This window comes from Pteropus vampyrus, unplaced genomic scaffold (assembly GCF_000151845.1).
Source record: "Pteropus vampyrus isolate Shadow unplaced genomic scaffold, Pvam_2.0 Scaffold79, whole genome shotgun sequence".
NCBI classification, from domain to species: domain Eukaryota; kingdom Metazoa; phylum Chordata; class Mammalia; order Chiroptera; family Pteropodidae; genus Pteropus; species Pteropus vampyrus.
In genome coordinates, this window is record NW_011888860.1 from 2,813,649 (window position 1) to 2,833,952 (window position 20,304).

General features: G+C 33.3%; 1 protein-coding gene and 1 pseudogene across 1 annotated transcript in view; both read right to left on the minus strand.

Moving 5' to 3' along the window:
- Positions 1 to 20,304, minus strand: part of ATP8A1 (ATPase phospholipid transporting 8A1) — a 234,393-nt gene that overhangs the window by 124,845 nt on the left and 89,244 nt on the right. Inside the window, exons 16-19 of the mRNA XM_023532240.1 lie at positions 10,131 to 10,203; positions 7,850 to 7,955; positions 6,610 to 6,692; positions 2,429 to 2,478 (exon numbers count right to left, since the gene is read on the minus strand). Coding sequence (XP_023388008.1) covers positions 2,429 to 2,478; positions 6,610 to 6,692; positions 7,850 to 7,955; positions 10,131 to 10,203 — 312 coding nt within the window. The remainder of the gene's footprint in view (positions 1 to 2,428; positions 2,479 to 6,609; positions 6,693 to 7,849; positions 7,956 to 10,130; positions 10,204 to 20,304) is intronic.
- Positions 4,245 to 4,363, minus strand: LOC111741527 (annotated as a pseudogene).

Sequence of the window (20,304 nt, forward strand, 5' to 3'; positions counted from 1 at the left end):
CAGACTCTTTGAATTTTTGCAGTTCGCCTTCATGGAAGCCTCAGACAAGAAATCCCTGTCCTTTCTGCCCTTAAAGCCTACGTATTCATCCACTGTGCGCCATCTTTTCTGTCTCTTTTCTGATACAATAGAGAAAATATTTGTTTTCCTATTACTTTTGCTATGAATCTTTTCTCATCCCACTTTCTTAATAACCTCACTCCCAAAGTTATGTGCTTCCCCCTCATTCTTCATCTTCTCCTTCCAGAGTAGATCCTTCTCATTGGTTATTTAAATGTGTACTAGTCTCTCTCCTATGAAACTCACTCTGAACAGCCCTCCCCACATTGAGCAACATCCCCTTTCAACTCTCTCCCTATAAGCCTTCACTGCTCATCTTTCAAAACAATCACTACATACCCTGTCTCCATGTTTTTACCCTTTACTCTCCTTCCCATCAGGCTTCTCTCCTCACCATTCTACAGAATGGCTAAACCCAACCCATACTTTTCAACCTTCCTCTTATTTGACCTTGCAGTAGTTTCTGACACAGATGACCACTCTCTCCTCGAAACTATCTTCTTCTCTTGGCTCTGTGTCATTATTCTTTTTACTCTCTACTTCTCTAACCACAAAGTGACCTCTCTTGCTGATTCCTCATTTTCTAACCAACGCTTAAAAGTTGGAATTACTCATAGTTCAATTCTCAGTCTTTCTTGTTTCCCTCATTCCATATTTTACATCCAGGAGACCCAACTCATTTTCATGGCTTTAAATACCATTTATAGGCCCATGACTACCAAATTACATTTCAGTCACACACTTCTCTTTGATGCTCCAGGCTCAGCTACCTACATCAGACACCTCCATTTGTATATCTCACAGGCATCTAACTCTTAATGATTCAAACATCTCATCCTTCACATCTGCTCCTAGTCCTGATCTTCCATCTGTGTAAAGGGTACCTCTATCCACCCAGCTGTTCATGCCAGAGGCTCTAACCCCTTCTTCCTCTTTCCACATCCAGTCCATCCCAAAGTCTCTTGACATCCCTTAAAATGTATCTGGATTTTTATCAACTTCACTTTATTTCTACTACCATCATCTTAGTCTAAGCCACTAATGTCTTTCACAGAGACCTTTTATAACACCATATTTACTTTTCTCACTTTCATCCTTAAGCCTACCCCCACCCATCATAGCATCCTGAAAAAGTTTAAGTCTTTAACCTTGCTTTTTCTTTTTAAAAAAAATTTAATGAACTTTATTGTGGCGATATTAGTTAATAAAATTATATAGGTTTCAAGGCTTTATTTTTTTTTCATGGCACTTATCACTTAGCATAGTGCTTCTAAGTGAATGTTAATAAACAAATATATCTAAATGCTAATTGATATACTATTTAAAATATTTTGTAATACAAGGAGACAGAAAAAAACAGTCATTGTGACATGAAAAAAAGAGATAGGGATGCTCTTTAGAAATATGCTGTTATAATTAATCATCCAAGTTCTTATGCATTTTCCCTTAAGTCTTTCAGTGCATACAAGAAAATAATGTTTAAATAAAAAGTTAGAGAGACCCTCATTACTTTTGATATTAACCACTGGCATGTGGTCACACTCAACCAAGATAGCAACCAAAGCTGGCAGAGAAAAGAAAATGCCTTTCCTAGTCAGTGTACAAGCTTGCCTTATGTAGGAGAAAGTTCAAGAAAAAAGGTGGATACTTATTTCCTTGAGCAGCAGTGTCACTTCCTGGCCATAGCCTTGAAGATATTTTTAAGTGTCCTATGAATGGTGATGCAAGAGCCTCTTATCTGTAGCTGAGGCCAATTTGCCTCAAGAATGTAGGTTAGTTGAAAAACTACATAGTCATGAAGGAATAAAAAGCCAAAAACTCATAGAGATATCACTGATTATAATTATAAGGCCTCTATTATTTGACCTTAAGAAATCAAGTTAAGATAACTTCTTTGCTTTCTGCTTTTCCTACTAGATGACAACGGTTTTATACCTAAGAGAGAGATGGATATGTTTTCTAAAATCCAAAGACAATTAGATATAATGAGCACATAAATAGAATGGTGGGTTTCTAATTTTGATTCATCTTCACTCCCCATAAATCTTGGCCCCTCTAAGTAGAACCAAGTTTCTAGATCACCAGCCATTAGACTCCTAGTCCTATACCCCATGTCGTGATGTAGAGTGTGTCATGTTAAAAAATATTTTGACACTATCTTCAGAAACCATACCTTGTAACATTTCTGAAGCTATTTAAGATTTATCTATAGCTATGATAATTTAAAACTGTACCTAAGATGTTAATTTAATATTTTGTTTAAATAATTTAGTTAAATAAAAATAAGCATACTTCCTAATTATTTAAATGGGAAAAATAATGATAGAGATTTATTTCATTTGCACAAATCACAGGAGAGATATTTTACCTTGTAAACTCCAGGACATTGAGCAATTCATATCTTTCTTCTTGCCCCAGCTATGAAGAAAAGGAATACATAATTACACAAGTTGCAAATATCTTTGGCTTCTTGGAAATAAACCCTAGTTATACAATTTTAATGTAAAAACTGTCAACACAAACAAATCGTCTCTTCTGAAATATATCATCTATAATTAAACTTATTAACTTCCAGGTTAAGACAGAAGATTAGCCATACATATTTAATTTCTGTCCTTCCCAAAGCCCCACTTAAAACTATAGTAAACACTTAAAAAGGAAAAAACTTGTTATGGCAGGAAAATAAGAAAAGAGACAACAGCACTAGCAATTTGGAAGCTAGAAAAGAGATCAATGAGTGGTATCTTACTTTGCAGATACAAGGCCAAATACTACAGAAGCCATGGGAAGAGCTGAGAACCAATCAGATTTGTACCACATAATCCTTAAAATGCTTAAGAAGTGAAAAACTAGATAGCTCTAGAACTGTGAGGTAAAAGAGGGACCTAAAATGGGGAGGACTGGGTAAGAGCTACTTGAAAGCAGCTCTGAGAACTGAACCTTCTGGCACAGTGGCAGAAGACCAGAGGTTTTACTCTATAAAGGGCGAAATATAGGATCTTTTGTCTAGAAGTTGACCAGCACAGTTGAAGATATGGCATTGTTATATTCATACTAAATGCTGGGCCTCCAAACCCCCACCTACCCAGTTCCCTACATTGTGGCAGCCAGACTTTTCTAGGCAGAAATTCAAAGATTACTTTCTGGGGAATCCAATAAGCCCAAGAGAAGACCTAAAGGAACATATACTACATAATCCCCCCAGGCCACTCTAGAGTGAAGCTCAGTGTTGGCAAATACCCTCTTTTGCGCAGAATGGTCGTATCAGCTTTTAAGTTCCTCACTCTTAACCACAAGAATCACAAAGTTTAACAGACGTCTAAGGAAAGCCATTAACATGGAACACAGACATCCAACACAAACAGCTAAAAGCAGCTAGAGGAAAGACAATTCAAAGATAAAACTTGATGCCGACCCATGGAGTTTCAGCTTCTGGGTTTCCTGATGGGCTCAGGGGGCTGGTGAGCAGGTCCTGGATGCCTCTTCGCTTAGTTTCAACACCAGATTAAAGTGGTTTGTCACATGCTTCACATGTGGCATTTTCTGTTCTATCATTGGAATTGCACTGCTATGGCTTCCTGATGACATAAAACTTTTTGCATGGTTTTATACCCTTGAAAATATTGTTAAATTGGCCAGTATATGCTTTTTAAGAGGACCCATGAAGAAAATGTTCAAAACAATAAGGTTGCTTGTAAAAATTATTATGTTTTTGTGATTAATATATATATCCGGTGTGCTACTCTTTGGTGGTATAGGAGACTGGTCTTATTATTCTATATAGTGCAGTTCTTATCAAAGACCTGGTATAGTCTATCATACATCCCACATGCAAGGGATGCAGTAAATGCTGTTCTTTTCTCCTAAGTAGAAAATGAGAAACTTTGAAAAAGAACATTTGAAAGTTGATGTTTTTAAATTAAACTTCAAAAAACTATCATTCCTATCAGAAAACTAACATTAGTATGACATTCATGAAACAAGAACAGGATACTATTAAAAAAGAAATATTTAAAGAACGAAAAAAGCTTCTGGTCATCAAAAATATGATAGCGAAAATGAAAAAAAAAATCAATAGAAGACTAAGAAGACAAAGCTGAAGAAAACTTCTAATAAGTAGAACAAAAAGGCAAAGATCTGAAAGCAGGAAAGATAAGTTAAAAGATTATTTCAAGAATTTTTTAGGCCTACAGCACTTGGGCTTCCTAGATGGTCTCCCATCCAAGTACTAACCAGGCCTGTCTCTGCTTAGCTTCCGAGATCAGATGAGATCGGGGACATTCAGGGTGGCATGGCCGTAGACCAGTTCAAGAATTTAAAAGAGAGAACAGAGCAAAAAGAGGAAAGAAAAATGGAATCATTCAAGAAAAATTTCCAGAACTGAAGGATAGCATATCAATTTCCAAATGGAAAATGGTCCACCCAAAGTTCTGTATAATGGGTTAAAATAGTCCCACTAAGGCGCATGATTATAAAATTTAAGAACTGGAACAAAAAAGATCCCCAGAGAGTGGGGATGGGGGGTGGAGGTAAGCCACAAAAGATATGGGATCACAGTGGCTTCTGATTTCTCAATTAAGTGTACCGGAAGCCAGAAGACAGTGGAACAATCAAAATTCTTAAGGAAAATGATTTCACCCTGGAATTCTATATTCAGCCAGATTATTAATTATTAAGTGTAATGGTAGGATAAAAGTGTTTAGACTTGAAAGGACTAAAAAGTAAATAACTCCTCATGCATCATTTCTCAAGAAGCCACTAAAGAATGTGCTCCACAGAAACAAAAGAGTAAACAAAGAATGAGGAAGACATGAGATTTAAGAAACATAAGATCTAGCATAGGACAGATGTAAAGAAAGTCCCCAGGAAGATAGGAAATTGATTCCAGAGTGACAGCTGTGAGCAAGTTGTGACCTATAAACCAGTACATCATAGAGCCCTTAGAGGGGCTGGTTTGTTGAGGGCTATCGCTATTGTGTCCTCTGCTCTGCAACAGTTTTTTAACCTGATAAAATGGACAGATTATGTGTTCCATCAAAACTAAGAAAGAAGATTTAAGACACAGGAGCAGTGCAAAACAGGAGAAAATCAAAAGGAATTTCAAAATGGCATAGTGGCAGGCCTTAGAACAAAACTGGCCCAGACCAAGGAGAATGGAGGAATTCAAGAGGGATGTCTCAAGAATATAACTGTCAACTGATAGATCATTTGATACTAGTGTACTGAAAAAGTATGGGACAATTAGTAATAGATAGAAAGAAAATTAAGCAATTGAAAATAGATTGGTATTTATCTTTAAGAAATAAAGAAAAAAATATTTTCAGGAAATAATTTTATGTCAGAAAACAAAATTAAAACAAGAGAATAATTACTGACTACAACAATGCTCAGCTATGAATACTGGTATGGGCATAATAAAATAAACAGTACAGAATTATTTTTAATGATATAATTTATAAACAATAAAGTACATGGACCTTAAATGTACAGTTTGATGAAAACTGTATAGTTTGATAAAGGCATATTTGGTGTAACCATCACTTCAATCAGGATACAGAACATTCTCATCACTCCATAAATTCCTTTGTGTCCTTTTTCAATCAATCTTCTCCCCGACCCCAAAGCAACCACTATTCCAAATTTTATCACCACAAATCATTTTTGCTTAATCTCAAGCCTCATATAAATGAAATTAAAGAGTATGCACTCCTTCGTGCCTGGTTTTCTTTTTGCTTAACATAATGTTTTTGAGATTTATCCATGCTGTTGATGAATCAATTATTCTTTCCATTTTATTGTTCAGATAACCCATTGTATGAGTACATCAAAATGTTTATCCATTGTCCTATTGATGCACATTTGGTTTGTTTCCAGTTTTGGGCTATTGTGAATAAACTTGTGATGAACATGCCATTAGACATCTTTTTGTGTATAATACTTTCATTTCTCCTGGGAAACTACAAGTACAATCGCTGGGTCAGGTGCATGTTTATATGTTTTAGGAAACTCTAAAAGGTTTTCCAAAAGGATTGCATCGTGTTATACATCTGCTAGCAATACCTGGGTGCTCCATTTGCTCTCTATTCTCAATGTTTTTAATTTTAGCCCTTTTGGTGGTATGTAGTGGTATTTCATTGTGATTTTCATTTTCATTTCCCTGATGATTAACAATGTTTTTTCATGTGTTCATTGAAAACGGGATCTTCTGAATACTTGTTTAACCAAAAATTGTAATATAATTATAATAACATTGGGAAAAGATGGTGAGTCACAAGAGATAAATCTTCACTTAACTAATAGAATAGAAAGTCAATAGATATGCCTGAAATTAAAAAATTAAAACATGTATCGTTAATCACACATTTTTTGAAAATATGCGTAAATGTCTGATAAAAGAGATAAAAGAATAGAAAGTGGTTGCTTCTGGAGAGGTGAACTGGAGTAGGGAAAACCTCTATTTTATTAAGAGTCTTTTAGTAGTATGCATATTATCTCTGAGGCTATGCATATGTACTTTGATGCAAAAAAACACAAAAATAAATAACTTACTGAATCTATAATCACTGAGTCAGGTGTTCTTCCAGTGAAAACAAAATTCAGTTGCTTAGCTGCTCGGACCAAGGCTCCCTCATCTGTTTTAGGAAAACAGGTGAAAGCAAATACATGGTGAAATAAAAATTATCCCCGATGCAAGAGAAATACATTACTATAATACAATTTACATCACAATGTCAAGGAATGAGTAGAATAATCTCAAGAATCTAAGATAGGTATAGACCTCAGAGTCATATTTCTGAAGAGTAAGTCTCAGTCACAAACAGGAAGGAAAATTTAAATGTACCCTTTAGGCCAGCATATTCTCCAGAATACTCTTTTTAAAATGAATGACACAAACTCCTTTCTTAAGTTTTATGCTTTTCCTTCTAAAACACTGGTTGTAAAAAAACTAATACTACTAATTGAGAATTCAATTTAAATGGATATAAATGAATTAATGCTTTATTGTATCACATATTATTTACCTAATCACCATGGTATAGCAAACCTTGTTGCTGAGGGTAGGGTGTGAGATGAGAGAACATTTACACAGTTTCTATTGCAACAATATATGATGTTGTTTTTCTTATACTTAGTAGAAATTTGATACTTTTTACAAGTTCATAAGTGCTAGTTTAGAATATGGTTCAAAATATTTATAACAAAGTTCTGCAAAGTGTGTTCTTTCTTTCCTAAAATCTTACAATAATCAAATTGACTACCCAGTTTTACATTGAAAACAGGTCTAAAATTAAGCCTAAGTATTAAATACTGATAACTGTGCTAATATATATTTTATAGAATTCCTTCAAATGTGTAAACTGTTCTCATCCAAATAAATACACATCAAGCTCCTCGATTACCATTTCCAAAAGTGGAAAGCAAAATTGCTGTTTTAAAATGTATACTATTTAGGCAAACAGATCATTCTTTTTCTGTTTGCTTATGTGCAAAAACAGTTTATGACTAATAGTTTACTATTAGTTTTTTATGAAGAGAAATTATTATGTGACATATTACAAAAATTACATATCCAAAGTTTTACATTTTAACATATATATACACACACACATATATATGTATACATATATTTACTTCTGAAAGCCAAGGTTTTTCTAATTACTAATTTTTTTGCCTAAGAAATATAACTTGGTTATTTTATTTTTCAAATTAAATTGATTTTTTTCTCGACAATATCAAATTTTAGAACAATTTTCCACCAAAAAACATATCACAATTGCTTCATTTGTACCTGGAGATGCTGCTTGATAAATAATCTTATCACCTTCTCGCTCTGGTACTGCTGTATGACAAACTGCCATCATTGTGAGAAATTCACATATTATAGGTGCAGTTGGCTGTAAGAAATAAACATAATTTAGTTCTTTTCATTTAAACATTTGACACTAATATTACTTTATGTCCATCTATTAAGAGTATGGCTGTTAAACATTGAGGGTGTGAGGTTACAGCCAACTAAGCAGCCAATATCTATTAAGAAGAAAAAATATTTTTAACTAACATCATTTATTCTTGCACTCTCATTCATTTTCTAAATATTTATACATGGCAACATTGTGCTGTCAAATAGAAATAATATAGTAAAATGGGTAGATATAGTAGATACTATCCTCAGAAGACACGAGAGAAATTCTAAAATGTTCATTTACCTGGCTCTAATTCCTGATCAGATTTAAATTTCAGGCACGTTATCTTGCTGTGGTTCCATTACTTTGGGTTGGAGTGATGATAGCAGGAGATTCCATTTTTGTTTTCCCTCTCTCCAAAAAAGGCAACCTTAACCTGATACATGTTTTACTAAATAAAAAAGAACTGACTGAGCAATTCCTATGTATAGTTGACTCTTACAGCCTAAGGAAGACATAAAAGTGAATCTTTTCTGCAAGGAACTTAGAGTTTATAGGAGAAGAGGAGCCAGATCTTTTAAACGTCTGCCTGCCTGTCTGGCTCCTAATAAAAAAAAAAAATGTCATGACTAATTAAAAAAAAAAATTTCTCTCGGCCTGAAAAAAAAAAAAAAAAAAAAAAAAAAAAAAAAGAAAGAAAAAAAATGAAGTGATTGAAGTGATTGGAAAACTAAATCAGAACATTATTTGAAAAAACTGTGTTCAGGCTAGAGTAGACAAAACAGACATGGTCCCTGCCATGTGAAGTTTGACTTGTGGCGAAAACAGAACACAGATAAATACATAGTATTATTTATTTATAAAGTGAAAAGAAGAGAATGTGAAAATATCAAGTAATGTGATTTTGGTGAGATTGTGGTTGTTCTTGAGATGTGATATTTAAACTAAAGAGATTTTAACCTCATAAGGAACTGAGCAGAGAGTTTTCCAACAGGAACCAAACATGACTGAAAAGATCCTAAAGAAGGAAATAATGAAGCGTGTTTGAGAACAGAAAAGAAAGCCAGTGTGGCTTGAGGAGAGAGAAAGGTAGAGTGGCTCCATGTGAGGTTGGTGACTTAGGCATGGGCCAGATCATGTAACTTTGTAAGTTAAGAGGGAGGTAGCCAGAGAATGGTTTTAAACAAGGAAGTGATGGGACTTGATTTCCATTTACATCACTGTAGTTGTCTTGTGCAAAAAGAATTGTAGGGGAGTAAAAATGTAAACAAGGAGACTGGTTAGGAGGCTATTATGGTAATTTACATAGAGAATGCTGATAGTCTGGACTTGGGTAGTGAAAGTGAGAATGAAGTGAAGATGACATTCAGCATATATTCTAGAAGTTAATATTGACAGTACTTGATCTAGAGATGGAGAAGGAGGTATCAAAACAACCCTTAAGTTCCTAGAAAGAGTAATACAATAGGTGATGGTGTAATTTACTTAAATTGAGAACATAGAGGAAAGAGGTGGTCTAGGTTTTGTAGATCTTGAAGATAATATTTTGTTGAAACCTTTCTTAAGAAAAAATGGATACAAAATACCCATACGAACACATTGTTAGAGCTCCACCCGGGAGCACAGGTGGTGAGCCCATCTATACTACAGACGGAGCATATTTTGGGGTAATGAGTTCAAGTTTTGACATACTGAGCCAGAAGTGATTGTAAGAAAAAATTCTGGGGTTTAAATTCCAGGAAACCCTATCATTTGATCTGATGGCATTTTAATAAGTGTCAGTAACTTCATAAGTGGAACGTTCACATTGGGTGGCAGATGTCGAGTTCTTATTATGTAGATTTGGCAGTGGCCTAACATTTTGAACTGGTAATTCATTTGTACGGATATTTTTAAATTATAAATAATGAGTTGTTTCACAGAGTTCTAATATTATTTAACATAAACCATGTTGAAAAGATAGACTATTGATAATGATAATATTAAAACTAAATTTCTAATAACCAGGAATTCATGTTGGCTAAGTACAAACAATTTAGCAATAGATTTTGATAATTATTAAAAATAATCATAAAACTAAAAAAGTATAAATGTAGAAGATAATTCAGAGAAATACTTATTAGTTTTTACTCATTAATAAAAATATAATATTTTTATGTCACTTACATGATTATTTTGGAGATTTTCCAGCAATGATGAATCACTAAATGTTTTTTCATCTCCAAGCTGTGAGCTCTGCCTAAAGGCGGAAAAATGGAGCAAACCTGGTTCATTCATAGCAGCTGATCTATTTATAACGTTTAAAATAAATGATTATTCCTGCAAATCCTTAATGAATATAACATGGAAGTCATTTCTAAATAAGATATCATTCCTCTCATCTCTTTTCCCTCTGCCCTCCTTCATGGTCAGCCTCTTCTTTTGACTGGGTTCCTTGGTAGCCAATGGCTCTTAGGTTTAAAGGCCTCATTGACTATATGCCATCAGAGCAAAAGAAAATTTCTCTTCCTCAAATCTTTCTCCTGAACTTCACTCTGATTGGCCCAACCCAGGTCACATGCTCTAGGTCACATGATTTGGATTAAGCCAATCAAGCCCTGACTTGGTCAATTTGACCAAAACCCATAGTCCTGCATTTGGAAAGGATGCTAGGGAGTCAAGTATCACTGAGAAGGTCTACAACATACATATTATTTCATTTAATCCTCCTAACAATCCCATGACATGTCAGTTTTTTTCTCTTATAGATGAAAAATAAATAAGACATTACAGATTTCATAATTGACCATAAATGCTATTTCAAGCATCTTAAAATGTGTGAAAAACTTCTGCAGTTTAATGAAAAATAGTATTTTATAGTTCATTTTCCTGGAGTGAAATTATATTGCAGCCATATGAAGTTTAAAAAAGTTAATTTAAAAAATGTAACAAAACTGCTAAAATACCTGGAATTGCATTTCTTCTACTTCCATAATTTTCTTGAGTTTTAAAAATTTTGAGAAGTTATTATAAAAAGTAATATTAATTCTTTTACTTTAGCCTATAAGATATCTTTATTTGTAGTGACTAACACTACATGATGATCATATGAAATATAAAAATATAAATAAACTGTTATACATTTTATTGCTAACAAATATCTGACATATACATATATTTGTTTTGTATATGTGGAGAATCATAAAAGTGTATGGGATTCTTTTGTGTTGTGGCTACTTTCAGATCAGTGAACATGTTATGTACTACACAAGAAACAAATGGAATCAGAATTGCCTTTGTAATCTAGCTATTATTAATCTGACCATGCAATTTAATATAAAAATATTGAGATGCAAAGGAAGAACAAGGAGGAATGTGAAACCTCAAAAATATACTTTGCAATATTCAGTGAAAATATATAGATTTAAGCTTTTGTGCACAGAAAAAAAAAAACCTCAGAATTAATTCACTGAGGAAAAAAATGTGTCTGATATTAAATAATTGTAATACAGAAAGTTTTTAATCACAATTTTTACAGGTTTCAAAGAGTACTATCAACGCCAATGTTCCAAATATTAGAACAATGTTCAAGAGTTTCATATTTTAAAGCCAGCATTTTAAAAGGAAGGAGAAATCACTGAAGAAAAAAAAAAAAGAATTGAGATAATTGAACATACGCAATATCATCAATGAAATATATTTTCCCATAAACTGGAGGAAGTTAGAATGTTTATAATAAAAGCATGTAGTAGTTTAGTCTAATAATTCTCAAAATCATAATATAACACAACTTTATTAACATGTAGTAGTTTAGAATTCTCAAAACATCCCTGGGAAGCAGAATAAACACTATTATTATTATTATTATTATTATTATTATTATTATTATCATTTTTATTATTACCGCTCCTCTAGTTTTAAAGATGGAAGGAAAAATCTAAGAACTTTTAAATGACTGATCAACGGGCAGATAAAAAAAATAGCATACGTTTCTCCTCCAAACACTATTATTTCTTAAAAAATAGTTTATTATTTGGGCTCCATAAAATCCCCTTATTATTAAAATGTATTCATTAGTGATTCTTCCTACTTATTTGTTAGATTAATTGAAATGTCAAGAAATATTCACAGTAACATCTTGTATAAAGATGTCTATTTCCTTTCCAAAGAATTCCAGATTGTAAATCTGAAGATATGTCTTATTAATCTCATTGGCAATTCTTTCATTTATAAATCGGTTACCATGATTGATATAAATTTCAAATGCATTTATAGCAAATAACACTAGATATTCAATTGCAATATTTACATGGACACATCTCACCCTCCATTCACCAATGAAGACTTCCACAACAGATAAACGCTACGTAAGAACTCTTCTTCCAGAAAGTAGCTTCCCTTCCAAAAAAATAAAAACCATAAACAACTCATCTGCTAATCACAGAGCCTGAGTTGGATAACTCAGGCATGGAGCTCTCACTGCCCCTCTCCAAAATCTTACAAAATGTTCACTGTTAGTAAAAGTAAACAGATAAAACTAGAAAGCTCATGTCATTTCAAAATAAGAACCAACTGCATTAAAAGTAAAATACTTTAAACTGCCAGTAGACAAAACTACACGAACTGCAAACTGCTCGCAAATAAAAATTCAAGGTGACATCATTTTGTCAAAATTTTTTATAGAAATTTTCTAGAGGCACTTTGCTCACAAAGGGACAAAAAAAAAATTACAGTTTTTCAAGAAGCTGTAAGGCAGGGAATGTAACATTAAGGTAAGGAGAACAACGGGCAGGTAGCCCACAACATCTTCGAATTTGCAGCTTTTTTTCAGGTTGATTTAAAAGCTATGATTTATAGAAATGATTATTTCCTGATCATACAAAAATGAAGAATTCTCATAGCAATAAAAATTAACAGACAATTCAGAGTGTATATGGCTTAATTGGTATTAGCTATTTTCATATATAACAGTACGGACTATGACATTTTGTAAAATTCAAAATTCATGTCAACATGAGGATCATCAGAAAAAAAAGTTGGGTCCATACTTTTCACCTTAAACTAAAATAAACTCCAGATGGATGAACAATTTAATAAAAGTACTAGAGATATGGGAAAATTTTTACAATAATAGGAGAGGAGTGGAAAAGGCCTAAGTGTCATACATAATTGAGAAAACAAATAGATAAATCTGACTGCATAAGCTGAAACATTTCTGCAGAGCAAAAACTACTGCAAAGTTAAAAGCCAAATGACCAACTGGGAAAAATGATTTTTGATTCATATATAGAAAGTTAATTTCCATAAAATAATAAGAACTCACAGAAATCCATAAGAAAACAATGAAGTGTAACAAAGAGCAAAGGATATAAACACATGGTTCATAGAGAAGGAAAAACGATTGGCTTTAAATATAAATCCAACCTTATCCCATAATGAAATTAAATTTATCAATTTGACAGAAATAAAGTTTGACAATTGTGTGCTGTTGTGATTATGGAAAAGGTTAAATCAGAGAATGAAACTGGTTCAGCTTCTAAAAAAGGCAATTGAGCAATTTCTAACCACATTTAAAATGCACATTTCCTTAATCCAGTAATTCCAGTTCTAGGAATTTATATCAGTTATCTATCTACCTGGTGCAAAATGCTGTATGTACAAATTCATTCATTACAGCTAATTTTTAATAGCAAATGATTAGAAATAACTCAAGTTCTATCAAGAATATTGCTTTTAAAAATGTGGTACATCCATGTAACAGACTACTATACAAAAAACAGTTGTTCTTCATGGAATATGAACAAATCTCAAAGCAGCACTGTCAAAAGAAAAGGTGGTACAAAACCGTGTGGTATGCTTCATTTTCTGTAACAGTATGAGTGAAAAAATATATGCATCTATAGATCTGAAAGGATACACTTGAAATTGGTTACACAGGCTGCCTTCAGGAGGAGAATAGCAGGCTTTAAGACAGGAAAGGGAAGAAATCTTCTCTTTACACATTATGAATTTGTAATATGCATTATAAACTTAAAAAATAAATCAAATTTAAATTAAAAATTAAAAACAAGAACAAAATCCATCTCAGCTACCTGAAATATATACACACCCTGTATACAAACTAAATGTACACATTACACACATATACACACTATATACATGTACACACAAAGAAGACAAAAGGCAGTGTGATTGTAGAGCATCGTTTTTTGAAAGGGTCTGCATCTCCTGCTTTTAAATGGTGCTATTGGTTCCAAATCAAAATTCCTTAGAGGGTAACTTAATTTTTAAAAATACATTTGTTATTTAGAGTCAGGTCCAGTCAAGTTCAAGAATACAAACAAGTGACTGAATCCAATGATATATTTGTTGGATACTGGTTTTAACCAAAGTAATGAGACTTGTTTTTCTCATGTGGCTCATAGTATTTCCATAGGCAATTATAAAAGAGGAGTTCCAAAACATTCTCTGAAACAGCTGCCTCATTGGAATAAATAAATTACCTGTCAAATTGACTGCTTTGAAGACTAACACTAATTTGGATGCGATATATCTCATTACTACACAGTCACACCTGGAAGAATTTTTTAGGAGAGCCTAGCTGTTATAGCAGAATAAAGAAATACTACTCATTCCATATGTAATTATATACCAGAATGAAATGAGAAAATAAATAAGACCAGAAAATAGTACTATCCACTAATATTATGATAACATTAAAAATCACAGTGAAATGAGTAAGCACAGAACACTTTAAGGTAATCCTTCTGGGGGATCACCCTCACTAGCATTAACTTAAAAAAAAAAAACCTATCAGAAAAAATAATGTGAACTATATTAAATGGTTAAGAAAAACAAAAATGTTATCTGGAATTTGCTTCAAAATAATAGTGAGGGGAAGGTACAGATTAATAGAAATTGGTATTGAGTACATACTATTGAAGTGAGTGGATTGTACATTTGTCTTTTGTTTATACTTGAAATTTTCAATAATAAACATTACAAAAAATGGTCATGGAAATATATAGTTTTGGAAAATAACCATATCTCAGGGCTACATGAGTGCTGAGAATAAGATTTTTTTCCTTCAATGATAGATTTTTAATAGAAAGAATTAATCTGTAAGGTTATATGATAACTTATGGTACTTGGCAACAACAAAAGACTATATCAACTTTGGTGTAAGTGGCTACTGGTTGGGAAATAATTTTATTTCTGTAAACTATTTATAATAATATATTTGCATAGAGCTACAGCCATTATACAATTATCTTTAATGTCGAGAGAGTATGTTTGAAAGGTTTACTATGTTACAGGTTTGCCTTCGAATTCAACTAAACGTAAAATAACCTATATACATTTGTGTTAAATATTATAAGCTTTTTTAACTTGACATTTTTGTGGTGAATATGGTTCAAGTAGGACAGTAAAATATATGTAGGCCACAGGTTTTATATTTGGAAGTCAATGAATGTCACATTGAAAAGTGAAGCTGCTGACAGATAGGAATGAACTTTCAGATTTTGGACATACAGCCATCACATGCTCTAGTTTACCCCTGAAGTCCACAGCATGATGTGGTCAGGGCCTGGAGCATAGGATTCAATCAGGATCACATTTTTGATACTGGTTTCATCGGCAACACAAAACCAATTGGATGAGGTTGGAGGATGCCAGCTTTATGAATGTGTAAAATTGTCTCCCCTTTCCCCCATGCTAACTTTTCTCACATCTGCTCTTGCTACTTTAACACAAGAAAGAAACAAAGAAAAAATAAAATGACTGTGAACAGTGAATCTGCGCTCTAAAATCAGATATTCTCCAAAGTTCTTTAAAGTCTCTAGGATGTACAGTGAGCAGCACTAACTTTGTAACCAGGCCAAGCGAGGTTTTAACTCTGACTCCCATATTTACTGGTTGTATACTTTGGCGCAAGTTACTTATTAGCTTTTCTGTCTAAATTTCACCAACTTTAAAATAGTCATGTCAATTACAACTCCTCAAATATGTCATGAGGATTAAGTGAGAGACACTAGAGCTAACACTCTCTGTGAGCTTACTCTGTCCAAATACTATTTTAAGCTCTTTCAAAACAGAACTCAATATCTACAACCTCTCTATGATGTCCACATTTTAACACATGAGGACAGGCAGGCAGAGAGATTAGGTAACTTGTTCAAGGCCACCAGGAGAATTAGGATATGTATTTGGGTGGTCAGAATTCAAAGTCTGCATCCTTGACCACTGCTTAGGACCCAGGACACGACAGAAGCTCAATATGATCTGTTCCTTCATCTTCGCAGGCCTACAGGTAACGATTTGATAAGATAGGGAATCCAAGCATATACTTAAATAAAGCTCACTATATTATAATAGGGGCAAAAGCTTTTCCTAATGTTTATTTTTTAAAATATCATTAATATCTAAGTTTATTAAGTAGAATTGTACAATTTATGAAGAAGCTGGCATTTTTTCATTTGGACTTAACTCATTTAGAATATCAAGTTTTCTAAAAGGGTGTTTTACAAAAGGAAATCATTAAACTAGTTAAAATAACATCCTCTTTCTAACAATGATAAAAGTCATGAAACACCTCTATTAAAAGTAGGATATTTTAAATGACCTGAATAAACAGTTTTTAACACTTCCATTTAATCTTAATAAAAATATGATAAATGTAATTTCCTTCTCTTAAGAACGAATGAGTTATATTAGAAAAATGTGTATTAATTCTACATTAATGAACAGTTTAAAATTAGCAAAATTATCTTAATGACATAGAAAAACACGTAAAGAGATACAATAAAAATTTTAACTATTTATAAAAAAGAATTTTAACTATATTCTTAAGAGATTAAATGTAAGGAAATATGTCTACACCATTAAACTTGAATTATTCATAAACAGTAAGATGCTTTGGCACATTTAAAAAAATATTGAAGATCATTCAGTTGAGTGTAGGTGTTGAAATGCATGACACTCCAAGCAATGACCTTAAATGTGATGAACCATCAGTTATCCCATGAACCATACAACCGCCTCTGTCATTAACTCTAGGTATCATTAAGTTTACTGCAAATTGTTACCGAATATCCACTTTACTGAAATAAAATCCAAATTGAAAAATACAAAGTTATTGGACTTCCATGCATATTGGAAATATGGCTTAATCATAAAACACATATGTAACCTGACAATAAAAACATAACCAGTTATCGAGCCACAGTGTTTTCTACAATTACCAGCATTAAAAGAACCTGTTTCCTCAAATTCCACTTGCCACCAAATCATGATGAATTATAAAAATATCAAAATAAACATACTATTCTAAATGAAAATGTAAATCTACAGAGGTGGGATTTTACAGTAAAACAAACAAAACCCTCCAAAAGTATTGAAATTATTAAACCTATAAAATTCCATCTTTAATAATTCTAAAATTAATATATTCCAGTTAACTCTAGCCCTTGGTAGTATAGTCTTTCAACCTTTGTCCCAGACATTTCATTAAAAAAATGTTCATTTTCTAGCTCTCAAAGAGATTCAGCAAATTAATGAAAAGAAATGTAAAGGAAATTTCCACTGGTTGGGTGTGCTTCAGTAGCATCTTTTTGTAGCTCTGTAGAGTACGTACATAGTGGCAGAAGGTGGCAGTGCTGAGCTAAATAACATAAAGCTTCTGGAGCTATAACTGAAATCTTAGGTAGTCCACAGCTCAGGAACCCCAAGTTGATCATTACAGACTTTATTATAGATACACAATGTAAAATTGACCAGCCTAACCTTTAAACTAAATATTTATAAAATTATGAAAGGTTATTCAATAGGAAATCAAGGACATTAAATGAATTTCAACATCTATCTCCGTTATAGCATTGTTACCCTCCCTGATCAGCAATGCCTTTTTTCAAAATTAGTGAATGTGTCTAACAAAACAAGAAAACATACACCTTTTGAAGGAATCAGTGAGACAGAAAGGTCTGTGCAGCTTACCATTCATCAGGGGAGCAGCCATAATCCTCAGGTTCAGGGACATGGCTTCAGAAAGCAAGAGGAGGGACAAAGAGAGGAAAATAATCACAGAAAGGCTGGAAACTGAAAAGCATGAATAAGGGAAGTACTAAAAGATGGATCTTGGAAAGTTAGTAAAACAAAATTTTAGTTGATTCTGAAAGAATAGCAGTTAGTATATAAGTAGAATGATGATTTACGGTAACTAAGCAGGCTTACAAAGTTATAGAATTACTGGAAGGCCAACTTGCTTCTTTCCCATGAAGTTTACTGACATCATGCAGACTTCAGTATTCAGGAGGAAATGTTTAAAATTAATAGTTTAAAAACAAGCTAAAGCCAATGGAAAATTAATCACACATTACATAGTCAGAACAAAGTTTTTTTAACAAAACAAACATGCTAATAATGCCTAGGAACAAACTATCACAGAGATACAATTTGTCAAATACATTTTAGAAGTAAATTTGACTACCATGAGGTCATGGTCCTTTAAGCAAGTATATTAAAGTAAAAATTAATTACATTTCTATAATTAAATGGAACCACATTTTAAGATTAACTGATATTTAAAAGCTTTCACTTAAACCATAATTCAGTTATTAAACTATTTGTCATCTCTAATAGAAAACATGTTCATCAATACCTGAATTTCATTCATTAGCTCATGTGAGCACTAAGAAAGTTTGATTGATGTACAGCTTTCATTTTAACCAGTCATATAGTCATCAGAAGTGGCCCGTAATATACAAAAGAGCAGATTTTCTTCTAGGTATACATGTATATATTCATTAAATTTATTTTTTATTGTTCATTTTTTTCCCAACTTTACTGAGATATAATTGACATATAACATTGTGTACGTTTAAGGTGTACAATGTGCTGATTTGATATATGTATATACTGCAAAATGATTACCACCTTAGTGTTTGCTAACACTTCCATCATATCACAAAATTATCATTTCTTTTTTGTGGTGAAAATGTTTAAGATCTACTCTCTTAGCAAGGAGAGTAGATTTTCTTATTTTCCATTTCTTTCATTATATATGTCCATTCAATATTTTTCCTTTAAATGGACTATATTAGATATAGGTAAATTTTTTAAAAATGCAGAGTTCAATAAAAATGTATTTTTAACAATACAATACGAATGTTATTTTTAACAAATGTACAATTAACTTTCTTGCGATCCTTTAACTCTCTACGTGATCACCCCTGTTGTCTTTACTCTTCTACCAAAATGGCCATGATATGGGCCTCATCATTCCAAGGCATGTTTTCTAGCTCCAAAGCACTGAACTGCCTCCAGTGCAGGATCCACTATCTTCACTCCAATCACTATGGTGGTGCCCTCCTTTACTTACTATTCTATCTCCTATCAAAGGACTTTTGTAGTTACCTGAGAGGAAGGGCTAAGCAAGCCCCCTGTGGGCTGGACTCCCAGAAAAGGAGAGGGCCTACTGCAGAGCCTGAGGTGATTAATTCTAACCAACCTCAAGGACTGGACTCCAGCCTCCAGACTGTACCTGAGGGGGTGGGGGAACCAGTTCTGCCAAGTTGCACTGGTGTAGACAGACCTCGATCTCACACACCAAGAGAGAGGGCAGTGCTTCTCAATATGCAGCTTAGTAACTGCAGAGCTCAAGGTTCGGGGTCCCTCTCCCCAAGTCTGGTCCAGCCCTTGCAGATGCTGAGTGCTATTCGCTATTCAGTGTGAGAGAAGCAGGCCACCCACACACTGGCTACTAATCCTGTCTGCATGGGTTTCCCAGTGATCCTTGCTCAAGCAGCTCTGGTGTGTATGTGCTGTCTGGTTATTTGCCTTTGTTTGCATGTCGGTGCTGTTATATCTGTTTGGTAAGTTCTTCACTTAATCAAACTCATTCTTAGATCTGAGCTCAAGTATCATTTTTCTCGAGAAGCAGTTCCTGACCTCTTTAATTAGATCAACCCCCAATCACAGACTCACACAGACCTTTGTACTGTGTTAGGATTTTATATTTGCCTGAATAACTACTTAATTAACATCTATTAACCACCAATTAGAATATCAACTTTAGAGGGGTGGGAACCATGTGAACTTTCAATGATCATTACAGTCCATCATTTAACAAAGTGCCACATACATAGAAGGAGATAAACATTTGTTGAGGACCGTGCATAAACTAATGGTGTTTATCCAGCTTTTACCACCAGTCTTGGTGAGCAATAAGATAAATTTGTTGGTTATAATCTAGATTTGAGGCTAAGTTTTATGGTAATTGTGAGTTTTCTCATGGTGAATCTCTTCTTGGTGTTAAAGAAGTAGCTGATTCTTTCAGCAAACACATTGTTAAAGAAAATATTGT